Source organism: Vulpes lagopus, chromosome 3 (genome assembly GCF_018345385.1).
Source record: "Vulpes lagopus strain Blue_001 chromosome 3, ASM1834538v1, whole genome shotgun sequence".
In the NCBI taxonomy this organism is placed as follows: domain Eukaryota; kingdom Metazoa; phylum Chordata; class Mammalia; order Carnivora; family Canidae; genus Vulpes; species Vulpes lagopus.
The window spans coordinates 141,086,539-141,107,136 of NC_054826.1; the positions used below are offsets into that span (position 1 = coordinate 141,086,539).

Genomic DNA, 20,598 nt, shown 5'->3' on the forward strand with positions numbered 1-20,598 from the left:
AATGCCTCTGCAATGTTTCCATCTGCCTACAAAGATCTATCTCAAGGTCTTCATATGCTGGCTTTTTCTTATCCTTCATGTTTTAGCTCAGATGGCATCTCATTAAAAAAACCCTCCTTGATCCTCCATCTCCCTAGATCTAAAGCACCTCTCTTCCTTCTTATTTCCCTCAGCATATAACACCCCCTTCCATGTTAAGAAGGCTATAGTGCCTATAGCAGGGTTTAAAGATGGTAAACAATAAATAAATGCTAATTGAATGAATGAATGCAAGCTAATACCTTATTTTTTTTCCTATGCAATCTTTATTAAACTCCTGAAAGTGTCCTATATGCACTGCCTTGCTGTCTTTGCAGGTCCTCTGTCCTTAACCTCTTTTAGTTGCCTTTTGCTCTCATCATTTATCTACAGATCTCATCTTTTTACTGCTCATTGACCTTCAAGTCACCAAATCTAGTTACCTATCTTCCATTTCTCCTGTATTTTACGTTTCTTGAAATTATCTCTTCTTGGCTTGTGTGGCTCAGAAATGCCTTGAGTCTCATGAAATGTTGATGATTTCCCTTCTGGCTTTAGTTTAGGTTGTGCTTGCTGCCACTTTAAAAAATAACTGGTTGACTCTTACCTGGATTTATGTTTTTGATTAACTTTATCCATTCTTATGCCTACATCTAATCCCAAGGTACAGAGCTCTCTCCTGAGTTCTAGGTATATATCTCCAAATGCCCCCTGAAGACTGCCAGGCTTTTCTTGTTGGTACATCTGTAGATAATTTGTAGTTAGGTTCAGATCTTAAGAGTGTGACTTGAGTAACTTACCTCACTCTCAGTTTCCTTAACTATAAAATTGTAACAACAAATATTCTATGAGGATTCACAAACACAATATATATGTTGCCTAGGTCAGAACCAGCCACGCATTCATGGAGGCATTCTCAGTAAATGTTTGTCATTATTATCATTCTGAAGGCAATAACCTTGGCCAATGCCAAAGATATTTCTTGACTGCATGGTAATACAACCCATGCTCTATATAAAGAAACTACATTTTTGAATTATGCATTTACTTATGTACTAAAATTGTTTAAAATATATTCTACTGTATGTTTTTAGTTTGCATTGAAGTATGCCTACAGCCGATTGACAAGGGAAAAAAAGTCGTAAGATGGATATCAAAAAATAACATTAATGAGCTGCTAAAGCTAAAATTACGGGAACTTATGAAATTGGTTAAACATAAAAACCATTAAACTGTTTACTGAAGCTTCACAGATATACTGCAGCTAATGAGCATTTCTGCTATTTAAATAAGCCCAAATTGAACACACATTACATGGATACATAATTAGTCATGGCAGTCAAACACACATAGACTTACTTTTAAAGCTCTATTTAGGGAATCTTTTCCATTTGATTTATTTTGTTAATTAAAATATTTTTCAGTATTCACTTATATTTTAATAATATTGTTTTCACCAGTAGTATAATTTACTACTGGCTTTCTATTTGTTTTTATTTATGCTTTAAATGCAGTAAATGGGGATTTTATATTAAACATTTTTCTTAATCCCTTTCTTTAATTATTTATATCACTTGATGGTATCATTCAGCATTTTAAAAGGTTCTTTCACTAGGGAGTATATATAAAATATTTCAGTAGCCTCTCTACTTTTTTCACTGACTCCTAATTATCAAGAAGTATTAAGCACCCAAATGTGCATAGAATTATGATGATTATGGTCCAAATCAGATTAAAGGATGATCTATTCCTTCCAGGAGTTTGTAGCCTTAAGTAGATGGCATCATTGAATATAAATAAGCAAATCAAAGTACAGCATTTGGGAATCCAACAGAGAATTTGAAAACAATCCCCATATATTTCCTTCAAGGACACTGACCTCCTTGTGGAGATCTCTTTCAGATAAAATGAAATCAAATCTTCAAGGAGTTTAGGATTTTAAATAGATGGAATTATTGCAGAGAAACAAGCAAATCAAGGTGAAGTGCTTGGACAATTTTAATTCTTAATTGATTAGTTGGTCAGTTTAGGAAATGAGAATAGGACTCCCTGCAGAATACAAGTAAAACAAAAGGAGTTGCTACAGGCTATTATTGACATCCTTTTTTTTTTTTTTTTTTTGGATTTAACTTGGGGAGCCTAAGCTTGTTCTAAGTATAGAGGGGAGGAAAATTAAATCTGTACTTTCCCACTGCCTGAATTCTACAAGCATATATAAACAACATTATTTAACTATAGCAGAGAAATTGAATAGTTAAATCAATCAAAAGAAATAACCAAGTACATATTCTTCCCTAGTCAGTGTGTTTGTCACTATAGAAGTTTTTTAGGAAATTTTTTTTTTAAGGAAAATATTTGGATTTCCTTTCTGCAGTCCTGTAATTACAGTCTGTAATTGTGGCAATATGATCTGCAAGAAAAATAATCACGACAGGATAACGTCAGTGCTAAATAAATGGGATGGACAACTACTCTATTTTTTCAACAAATAACATTTATTGAGTTCCTCTTATGTGCCAATTTGTGTAAGATGCTGAGGAAGGAACTGACTCATATATGGTCCCTAAGCTCAAGGAGTGGTGGACGCAAAGTAACTAAAATGAAGTCACACAGTGACTAGTTTAACAAAAAGTGGTTATGGTTAATTTAACAAAACGGGAAAAGATAATTTTTCATTGGAAGAGTTGACCTGGAGGTTATTATCTGTAAAGCTGGTCAAAATTAGAATTCTTTGCTATCTCTCTAAACCTCACTCTGGTTCATTTTAGCTATTCCAGTGGTCCCCATTGTGAAATTTGAAGAGACTATTTTTGACTCATTCTTGTCTTCTTCTTGTCCTTCTACCAAAGGTCAGTGGCAAGGAGGAGTTTGGAGTCAGAAATAATTGGATTCGAATGCTGGCTCTGCCATTCCTTGGCCATATTTAAGATGATAATACCTACCTTAAAAGAGTTGTTTTGTGGTCTAAATGAGATTATTATATGGAAATGTACAGCCGTACCTGCCTCATACAAGGGTTCAGTAAATGTTGATCGCTTTTCTTACTGTTCTTCATTAGGGGAGGATGATAAAAATGAGGAGTAAGAAGTAACTAGGAGAATCTCCTTTGCGTGAATTGTCAGAACATAGTAATTGGTTAGATGTTGAGATCATTAGAAAGAGAAGATTCAAAGATTATGCCAAGATTTTAAAAATCTATCTCTAGCTCCTTTGAGAAAAGAGACTAGAAAAAAAACAATAGTGGAGATTGAATAGTGATCATGGAGGCAGGTGGAAGATCAGAAAGTGTGGTATCATTGAAGCCAAGCTAAGGGACATTTATGAAGAGGAAGTGGTTATCTGTTGAATATTGCTGAGAAATGGAGGAAGGCATTGCTACAGTTTGGGTGAGACAAGTGAAATGCCTACCTGTACTTCAGCCTAAGGTCCTGAGCCTAAGGACCTTCATAAGTTTTGTTCATTGGGTGCCTCACTCCACCTTAGCCTGGTCCTGAAACAAGGTGATCACTGAGGAGAGTTGCTGGATGTGGCAACCTGGAGCTAATCAGTCATCTTAGTGAAAAGAGTTTTAGTGAAGTTTTGAGAGGGAAATGCAGATCTAGAATGACCTAAAAATTGAGAATACTGTACATTTATGTACTCTTACATTTTACCAAAACAATTAATTTCATAGGATAATTTCTGAAATACAAGAAATTGCTTTAGAAACCGTATAGAGGTATTATTTTGTATTATAAACTGTAGGATATGAGGAAATACCTGAGTGGAGGCATTATAATTTAATTTTCTATTTTAAAACTTACCTTAATTTTTTAAAAAATAGTTACATGAAAGTATGTTATGAAATGAGTTGTACTTGGTTCCGTTCATGCAGTTTTAGTTACTGTTTGTATATCTAGCACATTAAGTTCTTCTGTTGTGATGTGGGTGTGTTGGTGAAATGGAAGAATGGTTTTCCCAGCATGTGGTTGCTGTGTGTAACTCGTATGTACCTTCCCTTTTAAAAATACGAATGGCTTTTTTTAAGGTGTTCTTTGCTTTAGTCATCAGTTGATCATTTACCTCTATGGAATCATAATTACCCTTAACAAGCTATGAATAAATTGAATGCAAGTTTGTTATTATACAGGTGTACTTCACTTTATGCAGTTAATGTTTTTTTTCCCCCTGAAAAAATTGCCTATAAATCAAATTGGAAAATCAAATCTATTGGGAGAACTTGCTGTCCTTAATATTTCTTCATTAAATCCTTTTATTAATCAAATTATCACTGCAAATTACTATAATCAGTTCATCTCTTTAGTTGATACAGGTTTTTGTGTTGGATTTTTCTTAAAGGGGAGCCACACCTGTATGGAATCTTTATATTAGAACATTGAATTGGGAAATTTTGAAATCAACAATGCAAATTTTGCTCTTTTTCTAATTTTTTAAATTGGCATGATTTTCTGTTTTGTCCTTTTAGATCACTTCCTGATCTTAGCAGGTTCCCAATTCCATGTGTACCATTAATATAACGACTTGGTGCTGAACTGTTATATTTGCAGGAGTTTGAGAGAACTCCTTATAAGGAAATGCCTACCTGTACTTCAGCCTAAGGTCCTGAGCCTAAGGACCTTCATAAGTTTTGTTCATTGGGTGCCTCACTCCACCTTAGCCTGGTCCTGAAACAAGGTGATCACTGAGGAGAGTTGCTGGATGTGGCAACCTGGAGCTAATCAGTCATCTTAGTGAAAAGAGTTTTAGTGAAGTTTTGAGAGGGAAATGCAGATCTAGAATGACCTAAAAATTGAGAATACTGTACATTTATGTACTCTTACATTTTACCTTATAAGAAACATTTAATTTGCTTATAAGAAACATTTAATTCAGAAGAAGTGGTGAATAATAGAATATATAATCTATGGAACAAAATGCCGAATGCTGACAAAGGCTCATGTGGAAGGACTGGCCTTTGTTACGAGAGAGAGGTTTTTTGTTTGTTTGTTTGTTTTTTAATAAATAAGGAGAAAGGATACCTGGGTGGCTCAGTTGGTTAAGCATCATCCTTTTGATTTCAGCCCAGGTCATGATCTCAGGTTGTGAGATTTAGCCTCCAGTTGAGCCCCAGGTGTGGCTCTGTGCCCATGGTGGATGTGGAGCCTGCTGGATGTGGATCCTCTCTCTCCCTCTGCCCCTACCCCCCACCCTCTAGACAATGGGATGACCAGAGAGTTTTATATAATAGATTTGATGTTCTTTATGAAATATAAGGGAAGTCCTTCTGACAAAAATATAAGCAAGAGAAAGGAGCTTGGTCCATCAAAAGTTTGAGGAGAAGAGAAAAAGTATAAATGATGATCACAATGAGTAGAAGACATGAAAGAGCAAGCTTACTAATATCAATCATGAAATAGTGAAAGGCCCAGAAGAAGTTTGTAAACTGGGCTTTGGATGTGATGATTTGGAAGGAACAGTACAGAAACAACACTGGAATCTGAACGTGCCAGAATAAAAGAGCTTGAAGTCGTGTCTAAAGTCATTTTCATAGAAATGAAGTTAAAGGCATATGACTTGAGTTGAGAAGACGAAGATGAGATGAATAGGAGCCAAAGCCCAAGACAGACCATTTAAAGATAAACAGAGCCTAAATAGAGTAGCATTCTGCAAATCAAGAAAGAGATAAAAATTAATGCGATAGAAGTCTTGGATGCTACAGGAAGGCAGAAGGGAGGAGGACTGAGGTCATGGGATTTAGGAACCATGGAGATCATATTTTCATTAGAGGGACAGCTTAGAAAAAGCATACTTGGGTAGTGAAGAAAGTAAGCAATCAGTGTAAGTTACTCTAATTAGGTAAAGGAGGAAGTTAGAATGAGAAAAGAGAACCATGCCAAAACTAAAGTTTTTCAAAATAGAAGATGAGATGAGAGAAGAAATATGAGAAATGCAATATTCTAAAGAGAGTCAGAGATGATATTTGAGGTCCTGGAGAAGTGGGAAGATGCACAATCAAGGTTCACATTTGAGAGGTTTACAGAAGGACAATGATAAATCTCCACTGTGGGTTCCATTGTGTCTGTGAATGGACTGCATATTGATTCAAATACTTAGAGGCAGAAGGGAGATGTGAAGAAAAGTCCATGGCATCCAAACTTGATATTCTTAGTGGAAGGCATTCTTTGGATCTGTCCCTTCTTTACCCCAGATTATTTTGTTGAGACAGAACTCTGATATCCTGGCCCTGTAATTAGAATTAATTTGCTCTTGGTGAGATTGTGCTTTCAGCTCTGAATTACTGAGATTATTACCTCAGCTTGCCTTTTTTGTTTCATTGTGCTTCGGTCCTATTGGCTAATAGGTTATGCAAAATTAAACAACAAGTGTATAGATGAATTCATCCACGTTTTCAAGATATCATTTTATTATAAATGTTGAAATTTTTTAGCCCCCCATTGTTTTATAGTATATAAAACACTCCAAAAGAATATCAATAATCCTTCTTCATTATGATTTCTGTTGTATTGTTTTATTGTTTATGCAGAATCAATTTATATTTATGTACTAAAATATAACATTCTTGACATCTTTTTATAAATACTGAGAAATATACTTGTCATATGCTTGTGGGTTTCTCTTCTATGTATATGACAGCACAGCTACATCAGTTTAATTGACCTTGGCAATCTGCATCTGCTAGTGATGTGTCCCTGAGGGACGGTTTCTGCAATTTTAAGCTGTGGCTTAGTGAAGAACTTGTGTGTCACAATACAATTAAGTCTATATAAAAAAATCATTTCATGCATAACATTAAATTGACTAAAAGTTCTTATTTCGAAACCATTTCTTGTTTTAAAGCTACCTCAGAGTGTCTTTGTTTTTTAAATAAGCTCATTCGAACATAGTAGTAATTAAAGCAGAAAATTAACATAAATCTTGAATGTTTGGTATGAATTAAGGATGTTTTTGTTCTTTTTAAAGACTGCATAAAATTCCAGGCACCATATCACTTAACACATTTCTCTCCCATTTGCAGAATAATATAGACTGTGAATAAGCATGTTTTAGGGTTCTTTTTCAAGTTCTTTTTCTGTTCAACCAAGGAGCTACTGGGACATATGCTGCAGTCTCATGGAAATCCGTGGGAAAAGTGCGCATATCATAACAGAAAATCCCTCTCCCCTCACTCCTGTTATTTTATAAACAAGGAAGAAAAAATACAATCCTTCTATTAATATTCATTTAACACTTCATAGGAAATGGCAAGCAGTTATTTGGTTTGCAAATGTAAATATACATTTTTCATCCACTTATGCTTTCACTCCTTCCAAGCTCGATAAAGGCAGAACAGAAGATGTGCTTCTGAGATTTATTTTATTGTATTTCAAGTTAAATGTATCAGCAGAGATGTAAGTGAGCTGTGAGGAGTTTATAGAAGAATAGTTACAATGATGAGGAGGATGAAAGTCTTCCTCATAAGATGTAGTTAAATAAATGAACTTCTTTCTGACAAATTATGCATAAAATATGTATGCATTTTTTTCACTTAATCCCTGATTTGAGTTCTAAATTGAATACTTTGGAGCTTACAAAATAGGGTTATAGAAATAACTACTATATCTCAAGAGTCATTGAAATCATGAAAGGTGTTATTTGGATCCATAATCATAGCCGATGTTTCAATAAGTTAATGGATTATCCCCCTTCCTTTATCTCTATTTCATTATAAATGTTGAAATTTATATATATATGTATATACACACACACACACACACACACACACACAAATGGACACATATAGATCATATATTTAAATATTGAGTCCACTGTGCCAACAGGGAAATGATCCGAATCATTTGATGTTCAAGTTGTAATGAACAGTCATACTTGCATTAGCTGCTTAGTGCCACTGATAGAAAACATTTTTTACCTACTGTAGCATTTCTTTTATATTCATATTAATTGCCCATGTTCTATTTTTCCAAAGATGCTTTGTAGATATTGACAAGTCAACATATTAGATATTAAAGTGGAAACAAATGATCTGCATTTTGATCAATGTAAGCTTTGCTGTAATATATTAATATCACAACCAATTGCTTGACCTCATTGTTTTTTCTATTTATTTTTTAAGTGAAACTATGGACATGCTAAACTTGAAGGCCTTTAGAAATATTGGGGGAGAAATTTAGTAGATAGTTTTTAAAAGGGGGCTGAGATAATTTTCAATATGAACGAAAAATCCTTTTCTTTTTTGGTACACAGTGTCAGAGTGTTGTTTGATTATTAGTGAGGTTAGCTGGATATTACAAATGATAAAATAATTAAAACAGTTAATATTCAGGTCCAAGACTTCAAGATATAAATGAATAAAATATTGAAGAAAGAGCATATTTTCAAAAGTAAACATGAGTATGTATGAATGTTTAGGGGCCTAAAATCATACAATGCATACATAATGGAAGACCCGTGAATAGAATAGTGCTTTTGAATTCACAAATAAATGCTCCTAGGGTGGCTTATGGTGTTGGTGCTAAATATTTTAAGAAATGCAAGATTTACTTATTAAACTTAGAGTAACATCTCCTGACTACTTATTAACTGAGTTAGAGATGGAGCTCTAATATTAAAGTAAATCATACTATTTACATTTTTTAAGTCATTAGAAATTATAAAACATATCACTTAAGGACTTCAGTTTAATTCAGCAAGCATTTAGTCAGCACCTATTGTGTTTAACACACAGTACTCCAGGGTTAAGTCAAGTTTTGTGATGCCTGAAGCTTATATAATTTGAGGACTCCTTTATAAAAAAGAAAAAAAATTACAAACTCAAATTTAGGCACAGAACCTTAAAAGAGGACCATGCAAATGAGAGACCCGAGAGCTTAAGCTTCAATAACTTCACGGTATATATGTCTTTGACTCTCATAGCTACTGTGGGAAATCAAAGATAACTAAGGCATAATCCCTACATTGCTCAAGTTTAGAGTGAAATCTGTACTAACCTTCAAGGATACCCCTGTAAAAAAGCATGAGGAAAACGTATAAAAGGGCTTTGATCTCCTCCTGGTGAAATAATTTTGGATTCCTACTCATTTAAAAATCTTTATTTCAATTGTCTATATAGAACAAAGTTGCATCAAAATCTTGGACAAATAAGGTCATTTCTTACAGGAGAATTATTTTTTACTGTCTCTATCTCCATTACATAAAAACCATTCAATGGTGGTGTGTTCCAGTTACCATTATTATCCTAATAGGTTGAATTGACAAACAATGCTTACTATTGGCTTTTTTGCAACTCAAGTAACTGTCAACAGATGGTAGTGATGATCTGTTAGGCGATGGGGAACAAATGATAAAGGTGTCTTTTCATGTGACCTTTAAAGACATTAGAAAAATCTTCTCAAAATGCCATTCTGCATTGAAAATAATTACATGAATATTTAATTTTACTCTCGATGAAAGGTGAAATCACATCAGAGATATAAACACTATTAGATTTTTAGATAAAAACCTGAGCACAATAGCATTAACCCATCTGTTCATTCATTCATTCACTCATTCATCCATTCACTCATGCATTGAATTGAGTGTCTCCTATGCTCCGAGTACTGTAAGTAGGCTTTGTGGTACAGTGACCAGCAACATGAACACATTCTCATGGAACCTACAGTTTTGTGGGGAACATATAATTTGTGGGGAACAGTAGTTCCAGGTAGAAAACAATGGCGTTTTATTTTTATGTCTTGTTTTACTATTATTGTTTAGAAGAAATGGTTTTAGGTTTCAGAATATTTTTTTTTACATTTGGTTATTTTATTTTAAACTTGACTCAGTAATCTATTTAACAACTAACTTTTGTGCTCCAAAATTTTACAATCTATTTAAGTTGTTATACTCTCTTTTCAATTAAAGTAAAGAATAGCTCCATAAGTTTGTCCTGAGATGTTGTACTTAAAATTCATGACATGAATACCTGGAGAAAACATTTAATCCTAAACACTGGCTCAGTTTGCTCCATTATACATGATGCTACTATCTTTATGCTCTTCTTCTCTTGATGAATCCTTTCTGTAACTTACATTCTTTTATCTCTTCCAAATATCAGGATCATATGTCTACTCAAAGATACTTGTTTGGATATTTTTCTTAAAGGAACTCGAACTCTTTCTTGTTTCATGACACATTTGGATTCACTGGAGTACAGCAAATAATTTAAAATTCTTTTACAAAGCAATTTCCACAAGGAACCATTGGTAGTGTTTGCATTTGTTGATTTTTATAAAATAAACAGAAACTGATGGCTAATGTAGCTATATTCTAGGTCCATTGCTTAATACTCGGTGCAAATATTTCAATGAAAATGTAGAAGACCTTCTTTTGTTTTGTTTATAAAACTTCTGGGAAAAGGGAGAAACTGGCCATTGACCCAAATTCACAATATAACTTGTACCTGTTACACACAGGGACAAGCTTAGGATCATATGAGTAATATCATATTTGTGAAAATAATGGACAAATAAAATCTTAGAATATTCATTTTAGGGATGCCTAAGTGGCTCAGCGGTTGAACATCTGCCTTCAGCAGCTCAGGGCATGATCCTGGGGCCCTGGGATCAAGTCCCACGTTGGGCTCCCTATGGGGAGCCTGCATCTCCCTCTGCCTATGTCTCTGCTCTCTCTGTCTCTCATGAATAAATAAAAAATCGTTTTTAAAAAAAGAAAATTCATTTAAATTCATTTAGAGGGATGTAAATGGATTTTATACACATCAAAATATTTGAAGGGCTATACTTTCCTTCTTGGATCTGTACTCCTAGACGTATATATCAGATCTGAAATATTGCCCAAATTTGAAGTTTTTAATGCCTGTATGTGAGGTATACTTCAAATTGGTTAAGTCAGTATCCTTTGAAATTATTGTTAACTCAGATACTTCATTAACTTTCCGTCTTTCATGGTTCATTAAAAACAGTTGTTTGAATCCCTAAAACAATAATTAAGTCATAATTTTTCGTAATTTTCAAATTATTGTTACGTGGTACACAGATTATTCATTGCCTCTTGCCTTTCACTTTTTTCCTACCAGTAAAAGAAGCCTTGAGCCCTCTAAAATTCAACAGATGGAATCTCCCAGAAGTAGATCCAGAAACTATGCAAACCAGTGAACCATGGGTGTTTGCAGGTGGTGATATTGTTGGTGTGGCTAATACTACAGTGGAATCAGTGAATGATGGAAAGCAAGCTTCTTGGTACATTCACAAATATATACAGGTAGGCATTTGCCATCACTTTTAACTAATTTTTTCTAATGTATATGTGCTTCGTTTATTTTGCTACACATTCATACAAGCATTTATATATGGTATATCACATATATATTACTTGGCTATCATTTTTTTTAACATGGACTGGAGAGCAGGACTGTTCAGTTGATTAAAAATTCAGTGTGCATTTCTACAGGCAATGCCATGAAGTTATTACTTTTGCTCTGTTCAAAATATCTATCAATGGCTTAAAGACATAGATAATCCATTTGTCAAATCTAGATGGTACACAATATGACAGTATGTAAGATCTATATTTCTAATTATCTTACACAGTCTAGAAGACTATGTCATCTGTCCATTTGAATTAGATGAGTTCCTTTTTTTTTTATAAATTTATTTTTTATTGGTGTTCAATTTGCCAACATGTAGAATAACACCCAGTGCTCATCAAATTAGATGAGTTCCTATCCATTTCCCGAATTATATGCACCTAATTGAAAAAAAAATTTTTTTATAAATTTCAACTGTAATTTTTCACTCTTCAGTTTTATGAAATGAATGCAAAATGTAAAAATGGTAAGATATAAAGTTGAACATGCTCTTACAGTAACTGGGTGGTTGTGGGAGAAAAAGCCATAATTACTAGATCTCAGTTGCCTCACTTTTTGACATAATACTTTGTTTTCTTCTTGCTCTACAATTTAATGAAATGTAGATACAGTGATCTCCTTTATATAAAATGTTTCTGGAAAAGTTTACTCTTATTAATAAAATTCTTCTTTTTTCCTATGTGGGAGAGACTCTCCATTCATAACATGCTGTCTGCTTCTCTGCCTCTTTTCTTTCAGTTTCTTTTGTTTCCCACCTGCCTACAAAATTCACTTTGTCTTTAATGTTTCCTTGAATATTTTTCTTCCTCTTTGCCATGACCATTTAGTATTTTCTGGTTGTCCTCCTATTTTTTTCTGTAACCTGTGCAGGACTGCTTACCTACCAGGTAGAGCCTAGACGCCGTACCAATTATGTCATATTTTTTTATGTTTGATTCATTCACCTTTATCCCCTGCTTAGCCCAGCATCTCGGAGTACTAGGGCTTGAAATGTTGTGGTTTGGGCCATAGAGTGGTACCCTAGGGCTCTAAAAATGGGTGTAACCAGCTTATAGGTGATGCACAGAGACAGAAGTGTGATTTAGGAAACAACGTTTTGTGGAGATGACAATTCTAAAATTAAGAATGCCGTTTAAATCCATCATAATTCAAAAGGGACTAGGCTGGGGAAAAATGGGAAAAGCAATACAATTTTAAAAGGCAGAAACCCAGGAACTCAAAGGAGAAAACTAGGTAGTAGCTCCAGCTCTAGGGTCTCTAGCACCTGTACTTTGGGGAGTCTCCATGGCCTCTGAAATACACAGAGGAGCTTAATTCAACTGCCCGGGATGGACTCCTAATTCGGCCTGTTGTTCTTTCTGTTGCAAAGCTTATCATCCTACGTTTATAGTTCCTCATTTTACTCTTCTTGGCACAGCACTCTCAGTGGTCCCAGTGGCACCTTCTTCATGACTCCCTCATCTGTGTTTCCATCTGTGTTCTTCTATGATCCAGCTCTCTATTGATGACCTTCCCTCCTGTGCTTGTTGTGTATTTCTGCTTCACTGGATGTCAGTTGGTTACCTGCACTTCTGATTCACTGCTAGTGAACTAAACATGCTTTCCCAAACCCGTTCTGCCTCCAGCATTTAACATTTTTGATACTGACTTCAAAGCCTCAAAATCAATGTTCCTCAGACTTTAGGTTACTGACTTCTAGATTACTCAGATGAATCCAGTTTTCAAAGTCAGTTTTGAAACCAAAATAGGCCTGACAGCTTCTTATTTTTGTGTAATGGCATTAGAGCAAACACTTGAACACAGGAAATTATAACATTTGCTATATTATATATAACAGAAATACATTAATAAGAAAGTTTATGAGAGAAGTAGGGAACAACACAGTCTTGGAATAAGAGCTATTTCTTAAGAATATATGGTTGAAAGGTTTACACTAGAGTGTTTACACACACACATACTTTTCTCATTACAAAAGAACACTGTTGTACACATCTTTACTTAGGAACTATTTATCTAAATCTTATTTTCCTCTTCTCTCTCTCTCTCTTGTTTATAACTCCTCAATTCTATCTCTGTAAAGACTCTTTCATATGCGCACTTTGATTGGCTTGTTTTTAGTGCCAAATACAATATTTGGTTTTACAGACTGACCAGTCTGTTAACTTCCTGAAGAGATGAAAGTAGAATCAGGAGATAAGAGAAGAGGCTCTTGTGGAAGGCCAGATGCAATCTAGTGCATGCGTGAATTCAGTTTGCAGGAGTGAAAATGGTGGGAAGGCAAAGATGCTAAAGAGATTTGAAAGGTAAAACTGAGTGAAAGACAGTGGAAAATAGCCTGTGTTAATTTTTTCCTAAAGATTTAAATCCATTTTTAGCTTTTAGATTAAAGTATATAGAGAATATTTACTATATTTGTGATGATTGTGGTTCTGCAGTACTTCACATTTATCATTCCAAAGGATTCCTAAGGGTGTTTTTCTTTTGACTTTCTTTTTATTTGTTTACTTCCCTGGATCAAATAAATATGTACTGAAAAAAAATGAGCAATCATTTTATTTAGCTTCCACCTACTCAGAAAGGGAAAGAAACAGACTTTTAGGATGAAATGAAAAGTGCACGTGCTTTAAAAATACACATTGTGAGGAACAGTAGTGTTGAAATATACAAGAAAAAATGCATGACCAGGAAGAGTTTTGTTTTTTGCTGAAGGCTTCAGATATGTCAAACAACGTGTTAAATTGCATTAAAGATGGAGTAGAAACGGAAGGCAGGTAAAATCCCTGTCATGTAAAATCAACACTTCCACTTTCCCACCTATTGGTTGCATAGTGCTAAGCAGTGATAAGACCAAAAAGGAACATATAGACAAAGTGAGATTTTTCTCTCTCCACACTGTCGTTAACTTAGTTCTGGCCTGGTCTATCACCTCTTAAAATTGCCACCACTTCTTCCCTTGTCAAATCCAGTGAGCCTATATTGCAACCAGAGTCATCTCTCTAGAGAACAAGTTTGATCCTAATTTCTTCATTTAAAAGCCTTCAGAAAATAAATAAATAAAATAAAGCCCCTTAGATGCTCTTCTTCACACTCAAGATGAAGCCTAAACTCTTTATCTTGCTTGTGATACTAATTTGAATTTCCCCTACACACCAAGATTTCTTCTGAATCTGGGCCTTTCCCCTACTCCACTCATTTCATCTGTCTAGATCCTATTTGTCCTTCAGATCTTGCTTCCTTCTCTTCCAGGAATATGTTCCTCCTGTGTGCTCTGTAGCACCTGGTTTCCGTGACTGAAGCCTGCCCACTGATGTGTCTCTACCCAAGCCAGTGGCCATGCTTGTTTGTTGTTATGCCTTCAAAATAAACAGTGTATTCATCTATTAAATAGGAGAAATATGTAAAATGAGATAATTCATTTTAAAGGAATTTAAAGAGGAGTTAAGAAAACTAATGAGTTTGTTATAAAAGTTCATTAACACTGTAAATAAATAATGTTTGCTTCAGATGGAACATTCGTTAAGAAAAATTTTATAATGCCTGAGTGTATTCATGAATGAAGGTTTTATCGCTGCTTGTCTTATGTTTTACATTAGTTTTGAGAGAAATGGAATACTAGATGTATACTTTAAAAATGATTTAATATACACATTATAGTATTAATTCATGCATACGATCATTGCAATAGTATATTTTGAATTTATTTGTAATATGCTTTTTCAGACACATCGTGATTATTTAAAGATATCCCGGTTTGGATTTCAGTAATTCCCGTAGTTGTCTAAAGAGAGTTTCACTTAAATTTCATTAGTTAATTTGATCAGTTACCATTTATTGAGTACCAGCTGTTGGGCCCAAGACACTTGACTTTGAGAGTGTACCAAAGTGAATACATGAGGAGAGGTAAAATATAGCAGTGAGGAATTTGGGCTCTGAATTAAACAGACCTGATTTTAACCCATATTCAGCACTTTCCAACTGTGTGACCTGAGGCAAGTTACTTCACTCCAGGACATGATCTTTTTAGGGGTAAGTAAATAATTATGAAAGCATTTTAATTAGCTATTTATTTATTTAACCATATATATTCACTTCTCTGTCCATGTATGGATCCATTCATGCATGGATTCATTCATTCATTCATTTTTTTCATTCAATAAATTTTTTAAAAATAGTGCTTTCATCTCTAGATGGTACTAATCAGTAGGTTTATAAATGTAAATTAAAACATGAAACTTGCTATTACTAATCTCACAGTCTGTATATTGTAAGCTTACAGCTAATACGATATAATAAGTGTAGTAACAAAAAATGTAAAAGTACAGGGTAGCATGGAAGAGATAATGATTGGTTCTGTCTGGATGTGGGTATCAGGATGTGGAGTCAGCAAAGGCTTCACAAAAATCAAGATACAAATCAAAAGGGAGGGTAAGACAAACCGAGTGATTTGAACTGGTGGAACATAAAGGGGCCTGCTAGCAAAACTGGATAGCTTGCTTCCTGCCCAGGGAAACCCAGATCAGGGTACTAGCTGGCTGAAGTCCTAACCAAGCTCCACTTACCTAACGGTGGTATCTTTTGTTGTGGGGCTTCTATTCAGAGGAAGGAGTGCTTTCCTTGAATTTTCACAAAGGTTATATCTGCTTGCTCTGTAAGACTTGCACCTGTGCAGTGGCTTTTTAAAATTTCCCCAGAAGGCATCCTGAGCTAGTGAAGGCCCTAAATAGAGAGAATATGTAGGAAAAATTGAAGAGAAGATGCAATGATACTGCGGTTACAACATGATAAGAATACCCAGTGTTGGACTTCCAATTTGGGGTTTGTAATGAAGCAGGAATGTGGTAGGAGTTGTTTGCATAAAGAACTCATAGTGTGGGAGGCCCAGGTGGCTCAGCGGTTTAGCGCCAACCGTCAGCCCAGGGCGAGATCCTGGAGACCTGGGATCGAGTCCCACGTCGGGCTCCCTGCATGGAGCCTGCTTCTCCCTCTGCCTGTGTCTCTGCCGCTCTCTCTCTGTGTCTCTCATGAATAAATAAATAAAATCTTAAAAAAAAAAAGAAGTGATAATGTCAGATTGTTCTTTTTTTAAAGGTCTCCAGGATCTCGCCCTGGGCTGAAGGTGGCGCTAAACCGCTGAGCCACCCGGGATGCCCAGCTTTTGTTTTAATATAGAAAGAAACATTTTCCCCATTTGTCAACATTTCCCTCCTTGAAAGCCTTTATTTTATAATATTAAACTTACTTGTCTTTATTTAGTTTTACTAATGAATGATCCAATATGGCTTCACCTTTGTTGTTTTTAATACTATGATGTTAGTAGGAATCCAGGCATATTTGAATTTGTTTCTTCTCCTTAAATAAGAATTACTGAATATCTAAGATAATTTTGACAGTGTACCCAAAGAAAGAGTATATAATTGGAAGAATGATTATAGCTAAACAAAAAAAAATTTTCTATCAGTTTTAAAATTTATTTGCACTTCCTCTTGAATCTTTCCAGTGGATTTATTTATTTAACCAGTGCACATGTATGTCTCTGTGTGTATGTGCACATGTGTGCATGTATGTGGACAGGTGGATAGATAAAAAGTTCTGTACTAGGAAAAAAAGAAATTAACCACATGAACCCATCAACCTTTCTTCTCTAAAGGTGCTTCTAGCAATGTGTGAATGCAAGGATTACCCAGATGAAATAGAGAACAGGCATGATAAAATGGAAAGCTAAATTTACTACAACCAATAAATACTAAAGTAGTCGAAGAGCAGAGATCAATGGTGACTAGAATAATTGGAAAAGACTCACGAAAGAAGTGCTCCTTGATTTTTACCCTCCTTGCTATTATATTTACTTGTCAATCATTATAATAGCAGCTACTATTTGTTTAGCCTCTATTATGCATTGTGTGTGTTTTGGTTACAATGGGTATCATTATCTTTATTTTTAATTTTTTTAAAAAACATTTTATTTATTTATTTCAGAGAGAGAGAGACAGTGTGCAAATGAGGGGAGAGGTGCAGAGAGAGAGAGAAAGATAGAGAGAGAGAGAGAATCTCAAGCAGATTCCACACTGAGTTCAGAGCCTGCTGCAGGGCTGGATCTCACAATCCTAAAATCATGCCCTGAGCCGAAGTCAAGAGTTGGAGGCTTAACTGTCTGAGCCACCCAGTACCCCTATGGGTATCATTATCTTTATTTCGTAGTTGTTAAAAAAAGTTTCAAAAGATAAACCTATTCTAGGTTAAGTATGGTGTCAGTAACAAAGCCAGGATTTGAACATATTTATTCAAATTAAATATTTATTATTTTCCCCTGGATTGAATTACTTTCCTGATACTTTTTAACTCTGGATTCTTGTTCTTCTTGCTAATCATTTGCAGCCCTAGACACCTTCCCCTACAATGTGTTAAAATTTAAAAATGAAATAGTGCATTCGAACTTTACCTGAGAGTTCCTCTGTAGTTTGAAACTGAAATGAGAAGATCGTGAATCTAGGCTGTAGCTTATGTGTAACTTAGTTCTGGTTAAAATATACCTCAACCAGAATGATTAAGTGACTAGAAAAGTTCTAAGATTATAAACATTCCATATCTCCTAACTTTCAGAGAAGTAGAAGAGAGGGATAGTCAACTTAATCAATATAATTAAAGACCTAAATTTAATTGTTAATTAAGGATAAAGATGAGGCATTTTAATTATATAGGTAAATCCAGAAATTCATTAACAATGAATTGGTTAAATCTAGAACATTCATTTAAAAAACAGAAGATTATAAAGAAGTTCTCTTAGTCTGTGATTCAAAAATCAATAATTAGTTGATTAATCTGGAAAATTTAAAATAGGGAATTATAAAAAGGATACATACATATGTTAAGCATGTCATAGAAATTTTCTCCTTTCATTTTTCTTTAAAAAAAAACAGATCACATTCTTTTTAATCTAATGGTTACAGCTCTATCATGTTTCTTATGTATTTATTTATAATATACTGCCTAAAACTTCTGGTTTTGTGTTTTAAAGTGGAGCCCCATATATTCAGGAAACACAGAGCAGGTTCCTGGATTTTTGTCTGATTGCCTGTCAGTCATTTTATTTGTTTAATCCACATCTAATGTGACAGCAACTTCTCTTTTAGCAACTCACCTTGATTATATCTTTTGAAAATATTCAACTTGTTTTTTTTTTTTTCACAGACTCAACCCCGTCTTTTTGCATTCATATGGTTCTTCAATTTATATAATTTTAATTTACATTCTTAAACACAAATGGGTGAGAGACATACCACTGATTCAGTAAGCACACAACTCAAGGGGGGGAGTAGAAAGTTCATAGGCACACAGGGTACCCTACTCATTACAAAGATTCAGCACTCCGTATCCTTCCTCTTTATCTCACAGACAGACAGGAGAGAAAAAATTAGTCCAGTGAGTCTGTTAGGTGCAACCAACTCGTTAAGGGAAATAGTGCGGTGCCTAAGGTCCTTCTTTACCAAAGACAAGTCTTAATACAAAATATATTTACAAAATGGTATTATTAATTTACAAAAATGTCACTAATTTATGAAGATACAATTGTTTAGAGAATTGGGCATGTACTTTGTTTTAGAATTAACATGCAAACAAATTTAACCATGAACAGTAGAGGAAAAAAAGGCTATATATATTATCTCTCCATGCCGTGTCCTCTACTAAGAACAAACTTGTAAATAGAATACAGGCTAACTGCTTCTAAACTCTGATCCTAGATAAGAAGCTCATTTTCCCTGAAGTATTCATGGTAGTTCTGAGAAGGTGATCTTACCAACATGAGACATTTTGTCAAATAAAATTAGTCCAAATATATGAAAATTATCATCTCAAAACCTACGGTTTTTATTACATCTGTAGAGCAATCCTTAGCCATGTCATTATTCTGTGATTCACAATTCTATTTTAAATTTACTATCTTTTAGATGCAACATTAAAACACCACAGTATTTAATACTAGTAGGGGAAGGGATTAACTAAATTTACATGTTGCAGATAAATATTGAGTGACAAAAGACAAGAGTTATTAGTGGAAAGATAAATATGGAAGGAATAGGTAGAGATAGAAATTCAATGAAAGAAATTATATTAGGGATTCTTCAAATATAGGCAAGAAGTGAAAGGGAAAAGAAGACCACTTTTCTTTCAAGTAGAATTCTTTTGTGAAATTCAAACACTATGATAAACTGCAGAGGATAAGAAAGGAGACACTGGAACGTTAAACATATGTAAGAGCACCTGGGTGGCTCAGGCGGTAAAGTGTCTGACTTCGGTGTGGGTCATGATCCCAGGGTCCTGGGGCTGAGCCCGGCATCAGGCTCCCCGCGCAGCTGGGGATCTGACTGTTCTTCTCCCTCTGCCCCTCCCTCTGCTCATGCTCTCTCTCAAATAAATAAATTCTTAAAAAAAATAAACACATTAAAAAAAGTTCTGGTTGCTATGTTTACTAGTGACTTTAGGAGTCACTGAATTGAAATTGAATGGTTACCCAGTACTGTTTACTGGCTGCCACCATTCAACAACAACAAAAAGTTTGTGTGTGTGTGTGTGTGTGTGTTTCATTTTTCGTTTAGTTTCAGTGGTTTTACTCTATACCCGAGTTTACCTACATGCATCTTCCCAAATGACAATTCTTTTTGTTTCTTCCTCAAACTTTATCCTTTATTAAACATGCCATATTCCTGTGATAAGTATCCATGTTAAGGAACCTGATACTGTTTTGATTATTTTATTCATGAATCTGTGTTGTTCTTTCCAACGTGTCAGTCGCCCTTGGAATGAATTCTTGTGGCAGAAATATCTTAGAAAATATACACGAGATACACACATAAATATTCTGGCATCATACTCACTCTAAAATGTCTTTCCTAACACTGTAGGATCACAGAGCACAGTTGTCTTTTAAGTTTTAGCTTTCTGCAGTGTTTTCCAGCAAACAATGAAGCTTATATGATATTTTAAAGAAGGTCATAATGAAGTTCTCTAACAGTTGATGTGGTTCTACTCAGCTGTATATAGTATATGGGCACATTTTGAAATAGATGTTTGTAAAGTTCTTCAAAACTGTTATAAATTCCTTGCGTTGATGACCTATTTTCCTCCTGCTTTAGGTTTTTGTGTGTTTTCTTTTGGTTCGATTGAGGAGCAAAAGAATCAGTAGTTGTTGAGGGAACTAGGTATCTCAGGAGATTGGT

The 20,598-nt window shown here is 34.7% G+C and overlaps 1 protein-coding gene across 2 annotated transcripts in view; it reads left to right on the top strand.

Annotated features, from left to right (window-relative positions):
• The window catches only part of DPYD (dihydropyrimidine dehydrogenase), a 798,071-nt gene that overhangs the window by 378,423 nt on the left and 399,050 nt on the right, over positions 1-20,598 (top strand). For both annotated transcript variants that reach the window (XM_041748593.1, XM_041748594.1), the window contains one exon: positions 11,093-11,277. In XM_041748593.1, the coding sequence (XP_041604527.1) occupies positions 11,093-11,277 (185 nt within the window). The remainder of the gene's footprint in view (positions 1-11,092; positions 11,278-20,598) is intronic.